The sequence below is a fragment of the Tympanuchus pallidicinctus genome, unplaced genomic scaffold, assembly GCF_026119805.1.
Source record: "Tympanuchus pallidicinctus isolate F22 unplaced genomic scaffold, pur_lepc_1.0 scaffold5, whole genome shotgun sequence".
NCBI lineage: Eukaryota > Metazoa > Chordata > Aves > Galliformes > Phasianidae > Tympanuchus > Tympanuchus pallidicinctus.
Window position 1 is genome coordinate 29,887,597 of NW_026294769.1, and position 24,176 is coordinate 29,911,772.

At 40.7% G+C, this 24,176-nt stretch overlaps 2 protein-coding genes across 2 annotated transcripts in view; one reads left to right on the top strand and one right to left on the bottom strand.

Annotated features, from left to right (window-relative positions):
- The window catches only part of LOC128091252 (translation initiation factor IF-2-like), a 50,640-nt gene that overhangs the window by 19,566 nt on the left and 6,898 nt on the right, over window positions 1–24,176 (bottom strand). Inside the window, exons 2-4 of the mRNA XM_052704305.1 lie at window positions 13,610–13,869; window positions 12,972–13,327; window positions 10,376–10,461 (exon numbers count right to left, since the gene is read on the bottom strand). Of these exons, the coding sequence (XP_052560265.1) occupies window positions 10,376–10,461; window positions 12,972–13,327; window positions 13,610–13,869 (702 nt within the window). The remainder of the gene's footprint in view (window positions 1–10,375; window positions 10,462–12,971; window positions 13,328–13,609; window positions 13,870–24,176) is intronic.
- YES1 (YES proto-oncogene 1, Src family tyrosine kinase) overlaps window positions 13,321–24,176 on the top strand; it is a 51,817-nt gene continuing 40,961 nt past the window's right edge. The window contains exon 1 of the mRNA XM_052703802.1: window positions 13,321–13,452. The gene's annotated coding sequence lies outside the window, so the exon portion shown is untranslated. The remainder of the gene's footprint in view (window positions 13,453–24,176) is intronic.

Consider the following 24,176-nt stretch of genomic DNA (forward strand, 5'->3'; position numbering starts at 1 on the left):
ACTGGACGTGCTCCTTTCCCCATAGGAAAAACCAGTTGAACTCATGCAGAGACATGAGGCATAGCCACAGTGGTGAGCTCTAGGTATGTGAACTTGGAAGAAGCCTGGGCTGCAGAGGACTGGGATCTCAGCAGGGAGGTAACCTCTGTGGCAGGCACCCAGGAAAAGCAAGCAGGCTGGTTCAGGCTCTGGGCAGGGCTGTGTAGGATTGGAGCCAAAGCACTTGTTGTGATGTAATTAGCTTTAAAGAGAGATGCAGCTGCATAAACTTCACATCCACACTCATCCTGGTGAAGAAGCAAACTCACATGACTGGGAGCCCTGCTGCTTTTGGAGGCACAAAGCAATCCACCTTGAGATCCAGGAGACAGCCTTCTCGTATAGGAGAGGCCTTGCTCCTCCTTTTGCCCATCCACCTGCACTCTTGCATGCCCTGTGGAAAGACATAGCAAAATGGTAGTGTCAACAGTCAGGAGAGCACTGGGCCTGTTTGTTTGCTTTGTGACAGCTCAAGTTGAACAGAGCTGGCTGGGGTACAAAACCCACAGCAATAGCTGTCTGTCATGGGCACACAAAAGGACAGCATGCAGGGCAAGGGCAGACAGCTGGAAGGCATAAAAATAGTGTAAACTCCCATACTGCTGACAGCAGAAACAGGTAGAACTGAGGATGGGGGGTGGCCTTTTAAGGTACAGAGAAAAACATGACAGAAACAAGGAGAAATATGAATTTTTAATAACATAATGGTTGTGGAGGAATTTCAGAAAGGCAAGCAACTCCATCATGTGTAAGGAAATGTGAATATCTGCCCACAATTCCCTAAATGTGACTTCCAGACCGACACCTTGAAGTCTACCACCCTGCCCAGCTGTGCGCAGAGCTCTGTAGCACATGCTGAACAAGTCCAGGCAGAAAGGGACAGACCAGCTCACCTCACTACATTCTGCATAGAGCAGATTGCTGTGTCACATTGCTGTGTAACAGCTCTGTTTTATATATACATTACACATAAACTAACTATTAGTATATTAAGACAAATTCTTTCAGATTTGTAGTTGGCACTACAGCAGGCTCTGTGTTAATTCTGTGCTCTGTGAAAGACTAGCCTTGTGCTTCATTAGAAATGGCATTAAGGGCAGCATAATTCATTTGGATATTTATTCAGTTAAAATTATACCAGTTTTTCACTATTCTTTATGTAACATTTATTTGTGGAAAGTGATGTTTTCAGAAATACTTGGTTTTTTTATTGGTATTGTTTTCCTTATTTTTAGCGACTGTCTGTGCTTATGGAGGACATGAAGGATTATTTCCAAAAATATATACCTGTATTTCATAGAAATTGCTTGAGGTTCTTTGGCAGGAAAATGAATCATAGAATTGTTAAGTTTGGAAAAGCCACTAAGGTGATCCAGTCCATCGAAAGCCCAACCCCACCATGTCCATTAACCCATGTCCCTCAGAGCCACATCCACACAGTTCTTGAACACCTCCAGGGACAGTGACTCCATCACTTCCCTGGGCAGCCTGTGCCAGTGCATCACCACTCTTTCTGAGAAGACAGTTTCCCTAATATCCAACCTGAACCTCCCCTGGCACAACTTCAGGCCGTTCCCTCTTGTTCTACCTCTAGCTATACAGGAGAAGAGGCCAACCTCCATTGTACCGCAGCCTCCTTTTAGAGAGTTGTAGACAGCAAAAACATCTCTCCTGAGCCTCCTCTTTTCCAGATTGAAGAATTCCAGTTCCCTCAACTGCTCCACATAACATTCACATTCCAATGTGTATACAATTTTTAAAAATCTTAAGCAAGGGAAATATTGAATTAATCTCTCTCTGATTCCCTGTGGAAGACAGACATGCCAATGCACTTGCTTCATGAGTTGAAGGAGTTCTTGCCACTGCACCTCTGACATCAGTGTATAAATGCATTCATGAATGTAAATGCGCTCACTTTAAGTGCTCATAGGAGTCACAAAAACAATGACATGTTGAGATTTACAAGTATTCAAAAGTTGAACCTTTAATGTACAGCATAACCTACACTTTTCACAAGTATATTTGTGTGCAAGAACTTTACAAGAACAGATAGTTTATGGATTTTTACATATAGATAATGAACAAAAACTAATTTTCAAGTCAATGCTAGATACTAATACTGAATTATTGTCCTTAGACTTAGTTGTAAATGTACCATTCCTATGCATATAGCCATACCAACTCTGCTTTTCTTGAAGAATGTATTATGATAGGAATCCCCACAAAAACAAAGAGCACAAAGGTCTCCCACAGTGCCTTTGAACGTCTTCCCCATAGGAGTTTGTCTTCAAAGCCTGCCAGAGCTCCAACATTCCTATACTGCAGCTTCGTTTTTGAAGTTCTCCAGGAAGCTTTGCTGCTGTGTGGCCTCAGGACACTTCTGTTATTTGTTTTTATTTCTCTTGTTCAGAAAAAAATAAACCATGAAACCCAAACAATCCATTCGTTGGCTACCACAAGAGGGTGCAGTTGCATTTTGTTAAGTCTGGAGCCGACCACAGGTTACAAATGGGTGACCGCCCACCAAAATGACTAATAAAAGCAATCGTAGAAAAAATAAATCTCCTCGAGAACAGCAAAAGGCGAGGAAAGTTGTATTGAAATACTGAATGTATTAATAAACACTTGTTTGTCAGGTGATGATGGCTTAAAAAAAACTAATACAGTTAATGTACCTCTGAAATCACTATTAGTCCGAGTGAAGACTCACAAGTGCTCCAAATTGAAGCACTCAGCTATGAACTGCACTTGTCCTTTTTAATTTGACTTCACAGTCATTGTCAGAAACATCACAAACCAAGTAGAGCATTTTCTGCGTTTACCAGCACGAGTCTGCAGTGACCACAGGTTTCAACAGCTGGATGTGATAAAGCCCAGAATTGTCAGGATTCTCTTTCATGTCTGATTAGCAAGGCTTGTTTATGTTACAATGGCTCCTGGAATGAAAGCACCCAACAGACTTGCCATGGGGGAACTAGAAGCCCAGTTCAAAAGCTCTGCACACAAAGAACAAAAAAATGATGCATGCCTGAAGAACCAGACAAGTGATTGTACAATATAGCTGATACATGATCCATGTGCCAACAAGCAGTTGTCGACAAATAGCAGGCAGATTCCTGAGCCTATCCGTTCCTCTGCTCTTTGGGCTTGCCATTCCCTTCAGCCTACACCACCCAAAGCCAGGGACTCCCCAACTCTCAATGAGTTCTGATCTGCATGGGACAGTTGGGTCAGGATTCACTCATGGGTGAAATCTGAGTGGTGACAATATTCAGAACTCAACTGGCTGCTCTGATGGTCACTTCTGTTTTTATACTCAGCGAGTTATCTGTTTATTACCCTAGGCAAAGCATGTGATTAACTTGAGTTGTGGAAAACAACAGGCCTTGTCCTGTGCATACCACTGCCAGGATGAAACATGCTTTGATACAGAAGAAGCCAGGGAAACTTTGCCACATTTAGCAGAGAAGTTGTCCTGAAATACAGACACTGAGGTGGCTGCCAGTTCTAGAAAGACAATGGCCTTCTCTTAGAATTTGCTGCCTCCAGTTGCCTATGTGATGGCCTGGCAATTTACCTAACTACCACTGACTTAAGACTTCAGGAAGAGAACCCGAAACCTCATGCTTTGCTTTAAAAAGGTTGTGTGTCCCTTTTTTTCAGAACTGAACTTAGCAGTATGTGTCTGAGTAACAAATAACAAAGAATTTTTCTAAAAACTTAATAGAAACATCACAGAATGGTTGGTGTTTGAAGGGACCTTTAAGATCATCTGGTTCCAACCCCCCTGCTATAGGTAGGGACACATCACTCTAGACCAGGTTGCTGATGGTCCCATCCAGCCTGGCCTTGAATGCTTCCAGGGATGCAGCACCCACAACCTCATTGGGCAAAATGTTCCAGTGTCTCACCACTCTCACAGTAAAGAATGTCTTCCTAATATCTACTCTAAACCTATCCTCTTGCAGTTTAAGACCATTTCCCTTGTCCTGCTGCTACACACCCTTAAAAAAAAGTGCTTTTCCAGCTTTCTTGCAGGCCACTAATAAGGTCCTCCTGGGACTTTCTCCAGGCCTGAAGAGCCCCAGTTCTCTCAGCCTGTCCCCATAGGGAAAGTGCTATAGCTCTCTGATCAATTTTGTGGCACTCCTCTGGATTCAATCCAACAGCTCGATGTCCCTCTTGTGTTTGGGTCCCCAGAATGGGTTCTCATGAGTTGCGTTGCAGAATCACCTCCCTTGACCTACTGGTCATCCTTCTCTTGATACAGTTGGCCTCCTGGGCTGCAAGTGCACATTGCCAGCTCATGTTGAGACTCATCAACCGATATCCCCAAATCCTTTTCGTCAGGAATTCTTTCAAGCCATTCTCTGCCCAGCCTGTATTTGTGCTTGGGATTGCCCCTACACAGGAGCAGGACCTTGCACCTGGCCTCACTGAACATTATGAGGTTGGAATGAGCCCACCACTCAAGCCTGTTCAGCTCCATCTGGATGGCATCCCTTCCTTCTAGCATGTTAACTGCACCACTCAGCTTGGTGTCATCTGCAAATTTTGCTGAGGGTGCACATGATCCCACGAGTGGGATCCCAAATTTAGCTGTAAATGTGTTTAGCTTTAGCTATGTTTTAAAGTTAAAAGCTGAAGCTTTTGCTTTGTAGACTTTTATTTTTTTCAAAAGCAGTGGTCAGTTTTTTAAAAAGTTCACATTTGTGAAGTCTCAAGTGTAGTTTTTCATTTCAAAGGCCTAAGTTTTCCACAAGACTTCTACATTTTTGAAAGAAACAGTTTTTGAAGGTCTCTGTGAAACATCATATTTTAAATGTGTTGAAATGTATCAAGCCATGCCACATGGATTTCATCACGTTACGTTCACTGTCTATGAAATATATTTACCTTTATACTAGTGTAAAATATGGAGATGATATAAAATTCTCATTGCCAGATTGGAGTATTCCTAATTTTCTCTGGGGAGAATGTTTTCAAATGTGCACGGTTCTGGCTTGACATCTCTTTATTGCTGCTCCAGAATTTTCTGTTCATGTTTTTTAGCTGAAAAGTGGTTTCTGCATTATTTTTTTCCACAGGAAAAAGTTGGTTATGCCAAAACAATGTAATGTCCCTATGGGAAAATAAAAGAGAATCCAAAATGTTTTGAACTGTCCAAGCAAATCAAAATGTTTTGCTTCAGGATGGTTTGTCATTACTCATCAGGAGTTTGTCATGGTTTAGGCCCCTCATTTTCCTTGTCATCTGGGGTCCCTGGATGGATTATATTTTCCATAAAGAACAATAGAGTCCCTTCTAGCTGTGTTAGGATGATCCATCAAAGAAGCCCCAAGCCCACATTTCAAAACCCAAATATTTTTGAGCTTTCCATGTTTTATTATTCTTCCCAATTAGAAAACAAAAGCAAAAATATGGAACAGACATTCTGATTTTCATACACTCTGTTTTCAAATAACCAGGAATAGCATAAGCAAATTTCCATGCTTTGGAAAATCCCTTTTTAACCAAAAATGAAAGGAAAAACAAGCAGAAGGAAGCAACATTAATGTAAGCTTTAGTGCTACGTATTTTGAGTTAGTATTTCTCTTATTTTCTTTAACTGTATTTGTCTCCACATTATTAATTTTGTCCCATTATGTGAATGACAAATGCATTCTTTTATCATATAATTACAGTTTATTCTATGAACAATGAAATATCTGTTACATGACATTATTTGGCTGCTACAGACTACTTAAAGAAATGTAGGGACTGAAAGGAAATAGTGAAGTAAGATTTTTTTTTTAAATCGAAGATTTTTGTATTCCCATCACAGTTCTGCAGTTCTCCAAGCCAACAGGATCAATTAATTACAGACTTAAAGGAAATAAAGGAATACCTGTCAGCTCCATTTTTTTTAAGAGAATTCAGAGAATTCTCTCAAAATTCAGAGAAACACATGTTGATACAAGCTCTCCAGTCTAAAAAAAAAAAAGAATTAAAATCTGGCATTTTTATAACTTTCCGTTCTAAGCTCATGGTATATAGAGAGTTTTCTGCTGAATGTAGCAGTTTTTTCCTGCCTTTTGAAGAATACGAACATTAGATGTTCCAAAAAGCTATGACGAATTCCCAGCATAAACATTTGTGCAGGGGGTTCGGTACGGGTTTTGCTCTGCTTGTTTCCCCACTTGAGAGCCAGCTCTTCAAGAAGCATGCTGATGACAGAGCAGGACAAAGAAGCAGCCTGCAGAACAAGAGCAACATGGAAGCAGAGCCTTCCTCATTTATTCATTCTTGTATTTTCTGTTCTTTTTAAGCCAGGCATGGAGAAGGGAAAGGCCACTGATACTTTCCCACAATGATTGTTGCGCAGTGGGAGGTCCATCCCAGCTGTACATTTCTACCTAATTGCAAAGAAATGCTGGCTTCGCCTTTGAAGCCTTGGAGCAGAGCATCTCCAGGCTGCTTGGCAAGCAGGGCTTGTGGGAGGATATGCAGATAGTCTGGGGAGAACTCAGCATAGATGAGCTAAGCCCCTACATGCAAAGTGAGGCTGTGCAGAGACTTACTCACCACTAGGTCAAATGTGGGTGTATTATTATGAGATACCACAAAAGGCATATCCCTGACATCAGCATGGGAGATTTGCAAAATCTCAAATGACTGCTCCCAGTCTGGAGGCTGAGGTGCTTCTCTGTAGGTTCACTGGCAAAATTACTTTCTTTTAACAAGAGAGAACAGCAGATTTCACAGTGTAAGTGTCCCAGCAGTGAAGTAGATGATTGCAGGAACAACCTCAGCACAAGAAACTGAAGAAGTTGAAGAACTGTTACCAGTAATATTAAAAAGCATTATCTAGTGGCAAGGCTGCTTTCGGTAAACCCAGGCTTCTTCCACCTCTTACCACGCTGTTGTTTATTGTTTACATTTTAACAGTGAGTTTACCATAAGTGCCTCTTCTCCAGCTCTTGTTACCTGGGCCGGCTCACTCCTGACGCTCTGTTCACCCTTAGGGAAGAAAAAAAGGGCTGCAACTGCTTCAGCAAAGCTGAGCAGGTAGGAAGAAAGGAACAAAGGGGTATTTACCTGAAGTAAGGCTAGAAAAGATCCATGCAGGACCAAGAGACACACATCAGGAAATCATAGCCATTGTTTTCTCCCTCCTTCCCACCACTTCTGTCTCTTCTATATTACCACAATCACACTGGGGTTTTCTAGAGTCTGAATTGTAGGAAAATTCAGAAAGTTCTGGCTGCAGCTGAGGTTAAGTAAGGTGACATCAGTCTCCTCCACATGTGGTAACCTCTTTCCTCATAGAAGTGAGCACAACCGTATATATGCCATTCCCCAGCAAAGTTGTAACAACCAAATCTCAGCTTTTAGAAAACTGTTAGGAGACTCAAACTGGCTGTGATCGTGTTGGCAGAACTGTAAAAGTACAGGAAAAAAATGATAGTTGCAGTTATGCCTACAGATATGAGGAGACTGCAACCTCCAGCTGAAGGAACAGTGATCAGAAAACAGAAGACAGAGGATAAACAACAAAGATGCAGGGCTTGCCAAGAAAAAAAACAATGCATCTGATTCCGAGATCTCTAGATGGTGCACAGTGTTTGTGTTCACCTGCAATGATGAACATGACAGCGAGCAGCCCCATCCTGATCAAAGCTCCACTCTTGTCTGGCATCATAGACTGTGGAATGATTTTGTTCCTGGAACTATTCCCTAATTAATAAACATCAACACATTCATCTAAATGAAAGGGAAGGCTTTCCGGTGCCCAGACAATTATCCTCGAAACATTAGGGCCATAATAAGAACCCAGCATGGAAAATTCAGATCTATTAAGGATTAACACACAACAAAGGGCACTGTTACAGGCCTGAAGAAGTTGTCCATCTTCAGTTAGTGGTAGAGCTCAGAGAAATGGACCACACTAAGAGCAGAGGAAGTACCGGCTAGTCATGAGGAGGAGGAGAAAACAGGAATACAGCAGGGATGATGCGATGGTGGGGAAGAAGCTCCATAGGAAAGCTGGTCTCAGGGGCTATAATAAGACAATGTGCATAATTGCCTTTGTAAAAAGGAAGTTGCTCAATTCTGCTCCACTTTACCTAGGAGGTCACATATAAAAGCTCTGTGATATTCAACAGCCAAAAGTCAGTTTGCGCTGGGAAATAATTGAATCCGGAGCAGAATCCCCAACAGCTCTCTCTAAATGTTGTATTCACTTGGATTTTTCATCTGATAATATTAAGAGTTTCTTCCACAGTGCTGTCTTAGGCAGTCAGCACAATGTGCGACAATAATTTAATAAGTATAACCAATATGCAGACGTGCAAATGTCCCAAAGTCAGCGGAAACTGTTCCGTTACACAGGCTGGTAAGTGAAGTGAGAAGTCTGTTAAAGGCTCTGAATGACTCAAGCACTGATGTCAAAACCAAAAGTAGTTCAGGTCAGCTTTAACACGTATTTCTTTCTCTCTTGCTGTTTGTTCCTTTCCCATCTGAGCAAGAGTGTGCGACCTGCTTTGTGAGGAAGAGAGCGTAAGTTCCAAACCCCTCAAAAGAGAACAGTGGTTCAAGAATTGCATTACAATTTTCTTTACATCTACAATTTCACAAGCTTCAGATTTTTCAAATGTGAAACTTAAATGAAAGATCTCTGGATCTTCCCGCTTTCATGCTGGAACCAAGGATACAGGATCTGTAGCTGCTGCCATAGTAGGGCTGAGTGTTAAATGTTCACCATACATAACACTGCCCTTGAAATAAAAGCAATAGTTATTTTAAGTAACCATAAACAATACTCATGTGCAATTCAAAGCAGATCGGATATAAAGAGATAAAGATTAGAGTACAGCAATACGGCTTTCATTATACAATGTAATCCAGCATGTCTGATATAAGTGGATGTGACACAAACGTAAATAGCAACAGGTTTAGAAGCATGGCATTTTCCAAGATAGAGTAATAGCATGCATTCAGAAGTAACTTTAAATGATTTCCCAAATAATGTTTGAATCAATGCTGTGTTTTTTAAAGCCTCCACACACTTGCTAAAAGTATGACATACAAGTAGTTAGTCATGTTTCATGAGATCACAGGGAAATGCTATTTGCATTTGAGTAAGAATGGAATACTTAATGTTTCAGATAGAAGTCAGTATCAAACACATGGATCCTGGACATTTGGAGAAGTAGAATGATTTTATAGCAAAATAGGGCATTTCTGAAGAAAACCTATAGAAGTTTAACACAAAGTTTAAATAGAATTTTTGCTTCAGAGTAAGAAAAAAATGACAGATCCACCACCTGGTGACTTAACACTGCTTCTTCACTGAACTACTGGATTCAGACGTAATTTGCATCATACACAAGTAAAATGTTTGACTTCTAAAAATCAATGATTTTATTAATAGCTTCACTCAAAGAAATTAACATGACAAAACAAAAATATTTATCAAAGCACTTAAAAATAAACATGTAATGAATACTAACCCATTCCAAGAAGAACTGCTTATTATAATTTGATCACACAGCACACTAAGCAATGGGAATTTAGCCCACGAATTTTGGAAGATGCTTCTATAAAAGGCCAATATTTTCCACACTTCTGAAAATAAGATGAGACCTTGACTACCACTTATTTCTCAAAATGAAAGGATGAATGTAAGTAAGGGTATCTTTTAAAAGTCGTTTGCAAGGGGCCATGAACCATTCCAGTACTTTTTTTATTCTGATTTACTGGAAAACAATCACACCAATTATTTTCAAGAATGTCTCAATGTTTCCAAGTTTCTAAATGCCTACAATGTGTACCATACATTAACCATCAGCACACACTGTTAGAGCTCTCCAGAAAACCCATGCCCACCTCCTGCAAAATCTCAGGATAGAAGTTCTGCTTTCCTCAAGTCTCAGGATACAAGTCCTGTGTTCCTCAATCACAAATCACACCCACATCAGTGCCTGAAATATCCCAGACTGCTCTCCTCTATTCCTGTTCCTTCCTTCTTTCTGCTCTTATACCTGTGTTCCCACTAAAAATACTTCCTTTCGCATAGTAAGTTCTTTATCCTATCAATCACTGCGTAATTTGAACCAAAAACGAAAGTGCATTTAGAATTGCATAAATATAAATGATCACCTTCTTTAGGAATCAATTCAAATATGTAACAATTTTCACAGTCTACATTTAGGATATTACACATAAGCTTTGTGATTATGTTAATGCCAACCTTAACAGCAGCATTTTTCCTGGAATACCAGAAATGCAATGCAGCTGATGAGTTCACAGATGCTGATCTTGCCTGAAGACTCGTCAAGAAATGGGTACCCTGTACCTGGTAGCAGCAAAGCACAGCAGCAGCACCTCACGCTGTATTCCACACATGCTACAGCAGATGAGTGCAGCTCCTCCTTCCTTGTCCTGTACAAAGTCAAAAACATTCATTTAAGCCAGTAAAAAGGAAGTGAAATTCCCAAAAGCCTGGCCTTAGCTGACTCTCAGCTGAGATTTGTGCCAGCTACAGCTGCTCTCCTGAATGAACAGCAAGGGCTAAGCCCAACCTTTATGGCTTATGACACATACAGCACTGCAGCAGATTTTAGAGCCCACTCAGTAGCAGCAGAGCAGTAGTATAACAGAGCTTTACCTAGGTGAAATGTGGCAACAGGCTGCAGGCTGACTCACAGGCAGAAGGTGGCAATGACAATCCCAAATCCTCTTCAGCACAGGCATAAACAGAGCGACCAGCAGCTTGATAGGTTTAAATCACTTATTTGACATGGCCTTATAAAAACAAGGAAGGCTGAGACTGTCAGGAACACGTGCAAGAGAATTTAAGAAGTAGCCAGCTTTTTCGCTGCAGTGAAAGCATGCCTGGCCTCCACAACTCCAGGTTCTAATTCATTCTTTCCCATCCGTGTGATGAGATTGTTGCCAGCTAGCAGAGTGGCCATCACGCCTTCTCCCAAACTGATGTACTATTTAAATCACATGGGGCTTGAAATTAAGCATGCCACTCCCTTGAGAAAGAGGGGCAACAAGCACAAACTGGAACACAGGAAGTTCCATGCAAATAGGAGGTATTTCTTTACTGTGAGGGTGATAGAGCACTGGAACAAAACTGCCCAAAGAGGTTGTGAAGTCTCCTTCTCTGGAGGCATTGAATACCCAGTTGGATTCTTTCCTGTGTAATCATCCACTCTAGGAAACCTGCTTTAGCAGAAGGGTTGGAATAGATGATCTCTAGACATCCCTTCCAACCCCTATAATTCTGCAATTAATTATCAACAGAAGTTGATCACCAGTGCAGCCTTAGTACTATTTGTGGTGGTACAACTGGACAGTCAGTAGAATAAATGCACAGACAAGAGCAAGAGAAGGCTGCAGATAACTGCTGGGTCTTTTAGAAGTCCAACACACTCTCTATATTGGTCTTTGGAAGAGAAACCAATCAGAGAGCTAGAATAGACTGAGAATCCCAGGGAACCTTTAGATATTACGTGGGCACAGCCAGATGCTGAGAAAAATCCCATCTACTTCAGGCCTGAAAACTAGGCATTGAGTTACACTGACAGCTGGCAAGAGCCAATATGCCTCTAATCATACAGCTTAAGCCCAAAGCTGCTACATTTCTTAAAGAAAAATGAGTAACACAAAAACACAATGATAATAATATGCTTATTATCAGTCTACTTTTCAGACACCCAAGTTTTACTGTTCTGCTGTAAACTTAACTGTCCAACAGTGTTTGCCCACATACAGGAAAGGAAAACACAAGGAATACTGGAGGTCAACCCTGTAGGCTTGGAGGACTACTGCAAGCCCAAACTGTGCTGCGAAGCACTGACCAGACCCAGAGCTCTGACTGCTCCTTGGTTAAATAATTCATCACCCAGCTCAATTTGTAAAACTTGTTGTTGATTTCTAAATTAAAAATAAATTCTGTAATAATGTGATATAGGCTCCTAACAGGACAGGAAAATGATAAACTCCACTACTCTAAAAGGATTTCATGAGTATGATTTATGGTAAGGAGCATCACAACTTGAAACACCTTTGCATTATTATTTTATATACATATATATCTTCTGTTAACTATCTAGTGTATTTATGATCTTGTAAAAGCAATCTGACTTCAGCTAAAAGACAAACGGTTTTACTCTCCATCATTGCCTAGAAATGGGACCTCCTGCTTGATTGTTGTAAAGATTAAGTACACATTGTATTAGATTCTCATTACAGACCAATACAATTATCAGTCAGTCTTCACACCAAATAAAGGTGCAAGAGACATAAATCTAGCTATTAATGAACTGAAAACTAAGCAAATTCTGAATGACAGCCACCAATCTGACTGTGTAAACTTTAATAATCTGGGTTCCTTGGAGTGTTTTTCTCTCAGTCCTTCCTGCAGTCACTCCATATCATTAAGGCTAGAAAAGACCACTAAGAACATGTAACCATCAACCCTTCCCCACCATGCCTGCTAACCATGTCACTCATTGCCACTTTTACACATTTCTCAAACACCTCCAGAGACGGTGACTCCACTGCCTGCCTGGGCAGCCCGTTCCAATGCTTCACCACTCCTTCTGAGCTGAAAAATTTCTTAGTATGCAACCTCAGATACCCAAGTCCAGGTGAACCAGCCCGGATGTCTTGTTTACTTGGCCTAACTTCTAAAAGATGACCTCAGAAGACTGTAACTGCATTTGAAGGACCTTTATCTTGAAGTCCATCGACACAAACCCAACTTTTCTTTTTCAAACACGCGACGCTGACCTCTGGCACTGAGACCAACGGGATGTACCTGTCTGACTCAAACCCACAACACACACCAAGCCTGGACATCCCCCGCTCTGCGGGAGAAGAGTAATTTCTCCACACCTTTCCCACGGCAGGCGGAAGAGCTCAGAGCTGAAGTCACACACCTGAAAGGCGTCAAGCAGGGGGAAGGCAGCCGGGCTCTGGCAAATCTCCCCGAAAGGCCCCGATCGTGGGCTGCCCCTCGCGGCCGCGGCCGCCACCATGTTGGCTCGGTGCGCGGCGCCGCCGAGGAGGGGTCCGCCCGGCTCCTCCCCGCGGCCTCTGATCGGGCGGGGAGCTTCGCCGCGCCTCACCCGGGCGCCCGCGGGCAGCGGGGCGAGGCGGAGCGCGGCGGAGGAGGGGCCGGAGGTGCCCGCCGGAGAGCCCGGCCGTAGGGGCGGGGAGTCTCCTCCTCCCGCCGCCAGGCTCCGGCTCCTCGCACGCACCGGAGCGCCCGGCTCCCTCCTCCTGCTCCTTTTCCCTCCTCCCTTCCCCTCCTCCCCCCCTTCCCTCCCCGGGTCGCCGCGGCTCCGGGAGGTGCGGGGGGGGCCCCGCTTCCTTCCCTCTCCCCCTCCTTCTCCCACCCGCGCCACTGAGGACGGGCAGGTGAGCACCCGGCCGCGGCCCCGTCCCCCCACCTCCCCCGCCCCGCGGGAGAGGCGGCCTCGATGGCGGCGGCGGCGGCGCCCGGCTGAGCGCTAGGCCCCGGCCGCCCGCGCCCGCCCCCGGCCTCTCCCCTCGGGGCCGCCCGCCTCGCCCCCACCCCCGGGTGGGGACCTCGGCCCCTTCGCGCAAACTTTCTCCGCAACTTTCTGCCCGGCCCCGCGGGGGGCTCGGAGCGTCGGGGATGGCTGCGCGCCGCCCCGACCGGCGATGGCCGCGCCGGCTCCGGGCGCTGCTGGAGCGGCGCTGGGGCGGAGGGACGGAGCGCAGGAAACGCGTTCCCGCCTCGGCTCTCGCTCGGCCGCGCGTGTGTCGTTATCTGCTGTTTTTCGCTCGGTGCTCGACTCGGTATCGCTCCACCTAGCAGGAACCCGACTGCTTTAAATTTCTGAGTCATTAATTTAAATGTGCCATCATAACACTTCGTCAGTCCCCGTCGTGTTCCTGGCGATTTAGGAAAAAAAAAAAAAAAAAAAAAAAAATACAATTGATGTAAAGCCCGATTCCTGCAGTGCAACAACTTTCTGCGTGTGAAGTTATGTGCAGGAGGACGGCTGCTCGTTTTCTTTCTCTCTCTTGCACGGCTTGAAGAACGTGGATTTATTGCGTTTGTTTCAAGATGGGACCTTCCAGATGCCTGATGTGGCACGTATGTGCCACTTTGTATCGGGAGTAAGTGGGGTGTGAACGTGTCTGACCCTCGCAGAAGTTGAGGAAGTTTTTCCAGGCCTACCTGCTGCATTTGAGCCAAAGCAGAGGGTAGCATTAGTTAAAAACATATTTGAATGCACTTAAATGGGCGGAATGGTCCCCAAGTGGTTTAGAACGTAGAGCGTGTTGCCAAGGGAAGTGTGTTGTATTTCTCTTAATAGTTCATAGACAGCTGAATGAAATTTCAGTAAAGTTTTGCAAGCAAAATTGACCTTTAGTCAAGAAAGCAAGATAAAAAAAAGCTTACTTTGGAGCCTTCTCTTTCATTTTTGAAAGGTATGACTAGGAAGAGGGGTTTACAATTAAGTTGTGTTGTTGGTTACATTTGCAGTGTGTGATGTACAGCATTGCCATAACTCAGTGTTACTGCAGACTTGATATAAGTGTAAGAATTGTTCCTTTCAAGCTGACAAAACAGAATACAGAATCATAGGATTGGAAGGCACCTCTGAAAATCACTGGGTCCAACCCCCTGCTAAAGCAGGTTCCCTACAGTAGGTTGAGCAGGAAAGCCTCACACTTACACCGGTGTTTCCTATGCACGTTTGTAAATTTAGCTCTAGGATGTTCTTACTGAACATGCATGTGAATCTGGGTGCTCTGCGCAGCTGGAGTGCAAGGGTTAATCTAAGGATAAGCTATCTTTGTGGCACGAACAGTGGGAGTGGTGCTGAGAGGGACTGTGGTGGATTTCAAAGGACAAAAAAACATGATACAAACGTGAGATTGCGGCTTTGGTTGGTAGCAGTACTTCCCTATGATTATTTTATTCCACGGGTTTTGTTAGCTTTATTTCCTCAGGAAGAGGAGCTCAAGTGCAACCACAACATCTGCGTGCTTGTCGTATGTAAGTCTTCCAGCTGTCAGCCAATCTCAAACACATTTGGCAGCAGAGGTCTCCCAGGTGGAATATTTCTATGAAATTTCTAAAATTAAGGAAGTTAGGTAGGAAAGAGCTCTTAATCTGCACAACGGAGAGTTCACATAATCATTTCTGTCAAGCTGGAGATTGATGCAGGAAGTCAGACTTCCCTGGTTTTGCTGCTCACAGGGCTACTTGTGCACTTATTAAAAACTTTCTAATTTTTGGATCCTGGTATTGTTATTTGGAATCTGGAGAGCTAGCTTTGGAATGAGAGTGAGCCCCAGGTAGCTCTGATCTATATTTCATGATATGAAGAGGGTTTTTTATTGATTGATTTGTTTTTAATGTATCCAGGGAACTGCTAGATAGTAAATGAAACAATTGAATGATATTAAAAGTGTATTGGAATTGCCAGTTTATTTGAAATAGAGAAATATCATAAAATCATACTTAATAAATCTTTGGTGTGCTGCACACTGTGCAACAGAATTGTTTCTCAGAAAATTGCAACATATAATTTAGATTTTTATCAATACTCATCCTCTCTGGAGGAATATTCTTTATTCTGAGACTGATGTACTTCCTGCAACTCCAGAAGAAACTGTATTCACTGATAAATGCCTGTTGTCACATGACAGGGATGTGCATGTCCATGTTGTGGCTCATGTCAGTTCATGTGGCCAAAGTTTGCTTTAAGAACATGGGAGCTGCACAGTTTTACTTTCCTGTGCGCTCTGCCTGTGGACAAAAGCAGTATGTTTTCACATATAATTCCTCATGTTCAGACCATTAGCTAAAAGAAACGCATTCTTTCATCTTTATCCACTATGTGGATCAAACTTTTCTTTCCTTCTTTGAACACAGTTTGAGTAAGCTACCTTTATGTTAATTTTAAAACTGACATTGGTATAGGGCATGCATAGGGCTTCTGAGAAACCCTTCTGAGAGGTATTGTGCTTCTAGCACTGAAGTCCTCTGATAGTTGACAGAATAGAATCAGTGCTGAGAGAGAAATGTAGTTTCTAAAACAAAAAAATGGGGCTTAATTTTTACCTGGAGGAACGATCTTGGGCTATGAGAAGATAGCTCATTCTCTGCATTTCTTTTAGTTTTTGTCCTTGAAGAACTAGTGGGGTGCTGTTTTACAGTGATGGATTTTATGATGTAGCAGCCACTTTAAAAAAAAAATAATACTTCTTGAATACAAACTGCTTTACAGTTACCATATGGTAACTTCTCTCAAGCACTGCAATCTTGGGCTGCACTGGAAGCAATGATTTAGAGCTATAGGGTTCCAGATCATGTTATCAGTTCCCAGATTATTGTAGCAAACTGGTGAAATTGGCATTGTATGCTGAAGGGGAAAATGTATCATTGAGAAAATGCTGTCAGCTAACTGTAGGACAGGTTTAATTTTAGTTTTTAGGAGGTCATTCTTACTGCCATTTCTACCTATGGGAACAGGATTTGTTCTCAGTAGTGCCAATGCTTCAAAGCAGGAATCAGCACCGAGGCAAGTTACAGAAGTGAGAGGGACTGCATCCTTGGGTAAAGTTAACACACATGGCTGATTTCAAGATTGGAGATAGAAATTGTAGTGATTGTAGTGTTAAAGTGAGCAAAACTTATTACTTGTGCATGAGTTTTGTTCTCTTCAGGTTTAAGTACATATTCTTTAAATGTGAAGGATAGCTGGAAATAGAAATGGAAATACCAAGCATCCCTGTCTGTTGTCACTTCAGGCAGATGTGATGCACCGCATCTCACTCTTCTTGGAGGCCAATAAACCAAAGCTGTGCTCAGCGGCAATGTGTCCCTGAGCTGAGGACTTTCCCTCTTGGCTTTTGCCTGAGCCCTGCAGCCAAGCAGGGTGCTGCAGTAGGGATCCTCAGTGAGCAGAGTGTGGGCTGTGTTGACCATTATCACTGAGGGTGGGGTTTTGTTTTGATTTTTTTCTTGGCTGTAGTCTTAGGTAATGGCGTAGGATAGCAGGAGAGTGCAGGAGAAGTAATGACCGCTAAAACCTCAGACTGACATTATCTTTTTTTCAGCTCCTTGAGTACTCTAGGATGCTGCATGTGGAATTAGATGATGTTTTTGGCTGGTCCTGACTCTATTTTATCTTTTGGTTTTGTAGGACTAATGCTATTTTAGTAGTATTGTGTAAGATGTAATCAATACTGGTATCTATTAGCATCTCAAATGTTGACGTAAGTCTTGGATTCTGATGGTGCTACTGAACTTCAGATAGGTTGCGGTTCAAATGGGTACTTCAGGAGGAAGTGAAACTTCTGTGGCTTAAGATGCATGTTTCTGTGGTTTTCTTCACACCAGAAGTCTAGAGAAGCCTGAAGAAGTTAAAAGATTCTTCAGAAGATTTGAGCCATCCTTTCTGTTCAGATTTTAGGTTGAGGTAAGCTAGGCTTAGAAAAGTAGATGACTTAATTTGCTTCCATTGACAGTGAAGTTGTTGAGTAAATACACTTGCATGAGTCAATCTGTGTAGGTCAGGGCCTTTATCGTGTTTTTGGGGAAACTTCCAGTTTTGTGGTGTTAATGTGATATTTAAAGTCAGTCTTCATATTGGAAGACTTCAGTGGGGTTCATGTCCTTTGTTCGCATGTGCCCAAAGCACCTCCTAATCTTGTAAAAAGGAGACAGTACAAGTGTTTTACTTGTGGTGTGAATGACAGAGCATAAATGCATTCAGGTCTCAGGTATGCTTGCCAGGATCAGTGGCCCCACAGCAAAACAGTGGTAGTAGCAGAGGACATGCTTATGTTCAGTCCAGCTCCGAATGCTTATCTTTAGTTCAGCAGACCTTCTGATGCTTCTACTTTGTGCTTGTGAAGTGCACTGTCGGGAATTAAATACAGACCTATGCTAAAGGTTTCAAAAATTTCTTCACCCTCTCAAGTTGTAGGAAAAGACAGTGCTTTTGTGAGGGTATTTAAAGAGTAATTAGAGGGTGCTCTGAATCTCTTGTGTATTGCAGTTGTGCAGTTTTATACTGTTTTGGCAGTCAGCCAGGTGAAGACATAAAACAAATTAATACTGAACAATTCTTTGTTAATAAGCTATTTTTAAGCATGGTTAGATAACAAAATTAATGTTTATGCTTGGAGTTGGAAAAAATAAGCCTGAATAACATGTAGCAGTCTCTTGCTTTTCAAGAACGTTTTATTGGAAACTAAGATCGCAACCTACACAAGTAACCACAAAGCAATAATAAATAAGAAGCCTCCCAAGCTCTTGTGTACAGATTGCTCTACCTTTCTGTATTTCTCTGTACTCTTTGAATTTCTGATTGCCTTTGCCAACCCATTTGTTCAACACAACTATTCTCTTTTGTCAGAATCTACCCCAGTGTCCAGAAATTGGAAGTTGCTGGCGATGCTCTCTGTGGTGCAGGCTTTCTTGATTCATATGGCCTATACTGTTTGCTGTCTTGGGCTGTGGAGACTGGTGATGGACTTCTGATTATTTGGTTTAGGTGGTCTTCTGGGCTGATTCCTAGGTGTTATTTCAGTAGGTGTTAGTTACTGATGTGTGCATCAGAACGGAGAAATACTTAACTCTCTGTTCAAAACAAGCTTCACTGAAAAATGAATACAAAATTAATGTATAGGCAATGTTCTGGTATTCAAAAGATACTTTTGCCTGTTTCTTGTTGGTGTTTGTTTTTTCCACAGATTAGCCAAAAAATGTTAGTTTCGAAAAGCTGTTGTGTAGTTGAGAAAGGAGATCTGAAGATAAACAAGGTCTGTTTTTTACTATAAAGTAAAAACTATAAGTGAAGTATAACTACAGTAAGCATATATAAGTAAAGGATAACTATGTAGTATAAACTATAAATCAGTAAAGTTATTATTGTATTTTTCAGGTTTCTTGTGTCTCCTTTCTTCACTTTGATTCTGATTACTATTTTTCTGAATGTCTGCAGTTTGGGATTAAAACCTTATCTTAGTGCTTACCAAATGGGAGCATATTAAAGACAAAATTTACTGTGTTTCAGAGCAAAGTTTCTCTAGGTTAGTGTGTGAGAAACAGAATTAAGGATCATGAAACGCGGGTCTGAAATATATTCAGGGTGATCTCCAAACCTAGGCTGTTTTGTACAGCCTAAAAATGAAAAATTTGCACCAAACCTTGTAGCAAACTTCAAATTCTAACATTCCTTAAAGATGTGTTTTTTGTATACACATAATGACTAAATTAAGGTGAGAGGGAATGGGAAGAAAGTATATGGCAGTGAATGTTTCATCTCTCTTTTCTCTTAATTTTTTGAGCAGAAAACAGAATGCGTGGGCAAAATGTTTTACTACTTCTGGTTAAAGTTTTGTTTGTTGGCTTGTTTTTAACGATATACAGCATTCATTATTTCTGCTTAGCTCTGATTTCATTTCAAGTAGTTCACTTTTCTTCGTAGGTGCAGACTTACTTTGGTGCTATAACAAAGCAGAAAGTGCATCTTATATGCCTCTGGATAATTTCACTAAATATGAAGTCTTGCAATGTTTAAGTGACAAATGAAAAAACAGATTGTTTTGTTTCCTAATGCTAATTTAAGTAAGGCTTAAGCAACATCTGTATAATGAAGGCCATTCTCTACTTTGTGTAATGACAAACCAAGGTGAGTTCTGCATCACTGTTAAGAAGGCTGTCCTATAGTGCGTGACAATGGAAGGCTTGGATTTGTTGGGTTTTGTGGTGGTTTATTCTTACCTTAAATCTTAACAGTGCTTTTCCTCTTTGATGCTCATACTCAGTAAAGCCTACTGAAAGAATAGCTGCTGTGAATCAGACCAGAAGACCAACTAAACCAAAAATATCATTATTATTATTATTATTGAGAATTTATCCTGATCTGAGAAATAATAATGTCTCAAATAAAAGTTTTGGAACTTCAGTTAAAGGGGAAAATTTCAGAAGGTTCTTTCGACACCAGATGATGGTTCAGATTCTGCCTATTTCAAATACAGAGTATTCAGGTTTTCTTCCAGCAGTGGTATTTTAAAGCACATGTGTTCTTTCTGGTTTCTGAAACATGTGATGTATGCTTTCTGCTTGTTTTGTTTGTTTTTTATTCCTCTCTATCCCCCCTATACATTCTAGGTAGATTGTGTATTAATACAATTAGAAAGTCCTGAAAGCAAAGAGAGAAAGGGATTTGTCTAACTAGATCAGATCATCTGTACCTAACTGAAAAACATGTATTGGAGAGAGAAAGAGAAATATATTGCTCTCATTGTAAACACCCATATTTAATTCTTTCTTCATGGTAAAATTAAATACTCTAATTGGGAATGTATATGATATAAGGTAAAATGTTGTTACTTCTGGGAAAAAAATGCAGATGAAAGAAAGAGTAGGGAAAACCAAGACAATTTCTGAGCTTTTACTGCTTGTCAGTGGAAATCGTCCTGAGTAAAATTGCTTTTCACAGCAGCCACGTTTTTCCAAGCCTGAAATGTAAGGGGGAGTTGTATTCATATTCTGAGTGGTGGGAAAAATAAGAGAATGGATTTATTTTTTTTTTCATTCTGAGTTTTTTAACTGAATTCTTAACTCCTGAAATAAGACAAATGAAACACTGACTCATGTTTAGAGCAATAGAGGCTATGATGCAATGGTAGTATGGCTAGGCATACTTTTTTTTTTTTTAAGTACAGTTCCATACTGTATTTTAAATACAGCTCTGCACTTAGAACACAATTCATAAATCATAGTGATTCAGGTTACTCTTATCACTTTAAAAATAGCTTGCTGAATAATTATATATATTATATAATTTGCTAAAGATATCAAGATCCTTTTTCATTTTAGGAAGTATTTCTTAGCTCGTGCTGTAGACCTGCCATAGAGCTAATTGGTTCAGGCTATTATGATACACAAAAAAAAGAGAGAAGTGGTAGTTTATAGATGAAAACTTCCTGAGGAATGTGAGACTTGTTTGTACAAAGCTAGCACTGTTGGATTACATTTGTTCTATCTCTAGCCTAAGTCTGATATACCATCTGAATACTATTTACATTGGGTGTGTACCTGGTAAAACCATGTCCAAACTAATACAGGGCAATATGTAAACTGACTTCTGTTAACAAACATGACATCTTGATTGTGTATGGTTATTTTAAATAATTACTTTAGCTTAGTTTTAGACTTCTGCTTCTTAGTTCTTTTCCCAGAGAATGAGGTTGAGTCTTCCTAGTCAGTGAAATATGTAAACTGTAACAACATGCTAGGGTTGGTGCTAATCTTGCTAGCTTTTTGCCAGTGGCATGGATTTTCTGTGTGTGTTGTTTAATGCAATAATAAAATGTCCTAGAGGCTCCTTTAAGGTATGTACAGATTTGTTAAGCAGTGAAATTCCAGTTTACTCACAAAATAGGTTTTTTCTTCCCATTTTATGTTTAATGGCATTTGAATGGAAATTGTGCTTGAAATTCTCATAAATAACTTGTGTTATATTTTAATGTGCAAGTTACAAGTATGTTAACTTTCAGATAAGGTTGTAGAAGGTGATCATTGTAAATGGCAAACATATTAGATTTTATGGATTTATTTACAAAAAGGAATGTTAGCTTTACTTTGTTAACCATTTTTGCTCACCAAAGACTCTAAAATGTGAGAATGAATGGTTCTAATACTTAAGTTCTTTTTCTTTGAAAATATAAACAAAAATCACTCCTCTTTTGATTATGTATTGACTAAAAGTATCTCAGATTTTAGTGAACCAATATTTTATAATATTAATTTGAGTGGAAATCCTGTACGTTTGTAATAAAATATTTTAGTTACGGTATGTAGGTATTCAAATTCTACTTCAGTGTGGTTACAAATGAACTCTGCCTAGCTTGAATTTGCTTAAGATCTTGGCAGCTAATATAACTTGGAAAAAAAAGTTGGTTTTAATATTGATTTTCCTAACCGTAAATTTACCATTATTTCTCTTATCAGTGAAGTCACTATAAATATATGTTATAGTTAAATATATGTATTTGTCTACTTTAAATTCTTTTAAAAAAAAGTAAAAAATAAATGCGATCAGAGAGGTAACTTTTCAGTGTGTAGTCAGCTAGTATCTGACTGAATTTGTCTGTACACATCAATTATACTTTCCTTTTGCTCTTACATGAATACTCAAAAGTTAACATTACTGCATTAGATGCTGTGTAGTGTACACAGGTGACCAAATAATTGAAATAGTCTGAATCAAATCATTCAGACTGATGGAGTAACCTGCCAAAACTTTTGAGCCAGTGGACTAATGACAGTGTGGAGATTTTTAAGGAAACCCAAACTGTACTGATGGGAAGTGGGGAAAGTTCTAAGCATTACTGTTGCATGAGTTATTGTAGCTTGGAAACCATGCAGTTAATCTGTTGCTTCTCTTAATCTAGTTCTTAGACTTGATGGATTTAGGTTTTTTTAATCAGTTCCTGTGAAACTAGAAAGACAAGGCAGGGTGCATTAAAAGGTACCGTTCTGCTGTTAGAAATTCAAATGGAATTTTTTTCAAATTTTGCAGTGTTAAGTAACTTTTCATAAGCTTTAAACCGAAATAGAAATATGACTTTTTTTTTTTTCCATTGTTGAATTGTTCATTGAATCAATTGTGTGTTTGGGTGAGTTTTTTTTTGTTTGTTTGTTTGTTTGGTATTTAGGTAGTAGAGAAATCTGAATCTGTTTTTCATCCACAGATAATCTTAGTTTTGCTGTTTTAGGGCCTGATCTCTTTCCACATTGAAGTCAAGTGCAGAATTCCTCTTGACTTCAAGGTGAGCTGGATTAGCTTTACATAAAAGGACCAAATTGTCCATAGGGGTAAGTGGAGGCAAGTGTATTGAGGGTAGACTTCGCTGGAGTGTAAAATGAAGGCAGAGAAGTGTGGCCTTCCTTTACAAGCAGTGAAATAGGATCTGCTGTCTCAAACAACTAGGCTGATTTAGCAGTTGAAGCAAAGAGGTTTTTACGTTTTTCCGGTTAAATAGTATGGTTGAACAGTTTAAAACGTCACTTACTTTCGACTACCAATACTTTACAGCACTAATGCTTTAGCACCTGAAGGCCAGAACTTGTTTATGAAGTATTTTGCGTGCATTATGTGGGAATCAGGAGGAGAAAACTCGAGCACTTCTCCGTTAGCAAATGTTTAAGCTCTCTGCCTTTTCAGTAACTACATACAATTTAAATTCGATGTGCTTTTTATTGCAAGTTGTAAATACTTGGGGGGGCTTAGTTTATTTTCACTTGCTTCCTGTTGCTGCAGCACCAGGTTGCGGGCGCTTCTGGGGGTCTTGCTGGGATAGATGGGGAGAAGGAAATTCATTTACACCAAAAGCTGGGCTGAATACGAGTCTGTGTCAGGGGTATTCTGAGTAATTCGTGGACTTCTATAGCAGACAGCAGCGTCTTTGGCTTTTTTTTTTTTTTTTTTTTTTTTTTTTTTTTGCGCTTTTCGCAATGGTATCTGCATTGCGTACACAGGGAAGGAAGTATCATCAGTTGATAATTCAACTCAAATATAGTGATTACTTATGTAATCCGTGTTACACTTGTAAAATGTATCATATGTCAATTTAGTGTATCAAATTCTTCTTTCAATGCTTCTAGTATCTCTTGGGATCATGAATAAATTCAACAGTCTCCGGGACTGTTTTGGCCCAAGCACTCTATGGCTTTCTTGTATTGTGTCTTTGAAGCTTCACAAAGGAAAGAATGGTTGGAACATTGTAATCTCCTTAGAATGAGTATTTAAATGCTCTTCAACGTTCTTTTATTAACATTTCACATGCAAAATAAAATCCCATCAATGGGATGAATGCAGATCTTACCTATTTAAGCTTTTGCTGCTCTGCAAAAATAAAAATTCCACAAATCCTAACCGCTGTTGCAATATTTAGCTGGTGTGGAGTTAAGTGATAAACAGAAATTCACTGGAGTGTTTGAGGTACTAAATTTACAAAGCAAGAGAGAAAAGGAGCTTTAGGATTAGTCATAGATAGGAAGTTTATTGAACCACCAGCTTCTTCCCGGAAACATCCTGTACTTTTGTCGTCTTCAACTAGCTTCATTTATTCACAGTCTT